Source organism: Chenopodium album, chromosome 16, assembly GCF_948465745.1.
Source record: "Chenopodium album chromosome 16, dcCheAlbu1.1, whole genome shotgun sequence".
Lineage (NCBI taxonomy): Eukaryota > Viridiplantae > Streptophyta > Magnoliopsida > Caryophyllales > Amaranthaceae > Chenopodium > Chenopodium album.
Window position 1 is genome coordinate 29,409,932 of NC_137849.1, and position 2,577 is coordinate 29,412,508.

The 2,577-nt window shown below is 46.5% G+C and overlaps 1 protein-coding gene across 1 annotated transcript; it reads right to left on the reverse strand.

Moving 5' to 3' along the window:
- Positions 1-242: 242 nt before the first annotated feature.
- Positions 243-866, reverse strand: LOC145584047 (uncharacterized). Its single transcript, XM_081640986.1, has one exon. The coding sequence runs from the start codon at positions 864-866 to the stop codon at positions 243-245; it is 624 nt and encodes a 207-aa protein (XP_081497112.1).
- Between the last annotated feature and the right edge of the window lie 1,711 nt (positions 867-2,577).

Consider the following 2,577-nt stretch of genomic DNA (forward strand, 5'->3'; position numbering starts at 1 on the left):
TCAACCCCCGGGGCTTTACCGCCAATGTGGTTGGCATAGATTCCTGAGTGTGCTTCTTCCATGATTTTTTCCTGCTCCCATTCTGGAATACACCTCTGCAGTGGTTTCGAGAAGCCCTTTTTGTTGAGCTCCCTGTTCATCACCACGTACCAGTTGGCGTCCTTTTTTACTTTCTTGGCTTGTGCCTCGTCATCTGGTAGCGAGCCATGTACCTTATAGGTCAATATGTTTGTGAACCATGCTCATTGCTGCCTGGTGCAATTCACCTGTTTGATTTCTGCGATGCTACTCTCTTCTAGTACTTCCACCATGACTGTCCTTGTGAGGCTTTGCAGGGTGGAACTAGCTAACTTTGATAATGCATCAGCTTGGGAATTTTCTACTCTAGGGACCAAGTCTATCTGAAAATGCATTAGCTGAGCCACCAGCTCTTTCACCTTGGTTGTGTACTTTAGCATTGTAGGCTCTCTAGCCTCATACTCCCCCTTCAGCTGGCTAGCTACCAGTTGGGAGTCAGTCTGCAGGTGCACTTTTCTAGCTCCTGCTGCAATACTCATTCTCGGGCCTGCTAGAGTTGCTTTATACTCTGCTTCGTTGTTTGATGCCTTAAACTTGAACTTAATGGCATACACAAATATATTGCCTTCTGGCGATATTATTATTATTCCTGCTCTGCTTCCTGTTTGGGCTGAAGATCCATCCACTACCACCTTCCAAACTCCAATTTCATCTTCTTTTTCTTCATAAGAGGCTTCCACTATGAAGTCTGCTAAGGCTTGAGCTTTGATAGCTGCCCTTGGCTTGACCTCGAACTCATATTCAGAGAGCTCTATCGCCCACTTCAAGAGCCTGCCTGAGGCGTCCATTTTCTACAAGGCCTTCTCCAGCAGGTGATTTATAAGTATTTGAATTGTGGGCGCATCAAAATAGGGTTTCAACTTCCTTTCTGTTGTTACCACTACGAAGGCCAGCTTTTCCACCAATGGGTATCTCTGCTCAGCCTCTGTCAGCACGTGGCTTACAAAGTATACTGGTTTTTGTTGTTTTTGCCTTTCAACAAGGAGAATCGACGCGATTGTTTGTATTGAGGCGGAGATGTACAACTATAGCTTTTTGCTCAGCTCCAGGTAGATCATGGTTGGGAGCTTGGTCAGATGCTCCTTGATCCCCTCGAAAGCTTCTTTTTCTGATGCACCCCACTTAAATTCTCTGTTTCCTTTCAGTAGCTGGTAGAATGGTAGGGCTTTGTCAGCTGACTTGCTGATGAATCGAGTCAGCGCCGCCATTTTTCCTGTCAGTCGTATGATATCTTTAGTGCACTTTGGCTCTAGGAGGCTTAGGACTACCTCCACTTTCTCCATGTTGGCATCGATTCTCCTTTACTGACAAGGAAACCTAGGAACTTCCTAGAGCTCACCCCGAAAACGCATTTCTTTGGGTTGAGCTTGATATTATACTTATTCAGCGTGGCAAATGTTTCTTCTAGGTCCATGACATGCCCTGCTTGCGTGACACTCTTGGCAATTGAGTCGTCGACGTATACTTCAACATTTCTCCCTTTTTAGTGCATGAACACTCTATCCATTGTCTTCTGAAAAGTAGCCCCCGCATTCTTCAGCCCGAAGGGCATAGCCATGTAATTGTACACTCCCCCTTCAGTGATGAACGCGATCTTCTGCATGTCTAGCTTGTGCAGGCTGATCTGGTGATACCTTGGGAAGGCATCCATGAAGCGTAGCAAGGCGTGGCCGCTGGTTAAGTCTACCAGCTGGTCAATCCATGGCAGCGGGTAACTGTCTTTCGGACATGCTTTGTTGAGATCTATGAAATCAACGCACATCCTCCACTGGCCATTCGCTTTCTTTGCCATGACCACGTTGGCCAACCACTCTGGATAATCACAAGGCTCTATGAATCCAGCCTCTAGGAGCTTGTCTACCTCTTCCTGGATTGCCTGATTTTTCTCTGTGGAGAAGCTTCGCTTTTTCTGCCTAACTGGCTTGATGTCCTCTTTCACATTCAGCCTGTGAACCATAATTGTAGGGTCAATTCCTGGCATCTCGTCTGCTGAAAATGCGAAAATGTCCTTATTCGCTCTTAGCAGCTCTATGAGGTGGACTCCCACTCCAAGGTCAATATCTTTCCCAATTTTTACCGTTCTAGAGTTTTCTCCCTCTGTAAGCTCAACAGTTATGTGATCCTCGCTGAGCAGCGACCAGGCTGCCTCTTCTTTTGCGGGCTCAAAGTTTTCCATTGCTAACTTCTGCTTATCCTTTTCTTTGTGAACTCTACTCGCTTCCTCTTTCTTAATTTCCTTTTAGCATGCTCACTAGACCTTGGCTCTAAGCTTGGCTGTTTCTTTGTCCTAACAGGCTGCTTCAGGGCCGTGATATAGCATTGTTGGGCTGTCTTTTGGCTTCCCCTGAGCTTTATAGATCGCCCATCATTGGTTGTGTATGCCATGGCAAGGTGGTAGGTAGATACCACCCCGCCTATTTTGTGAATGAGCGGCCTTCCCACGATCACATTGTACGGTGATGGGGATTCTATTACCAAGAACTCTGCTTGAACATCTCG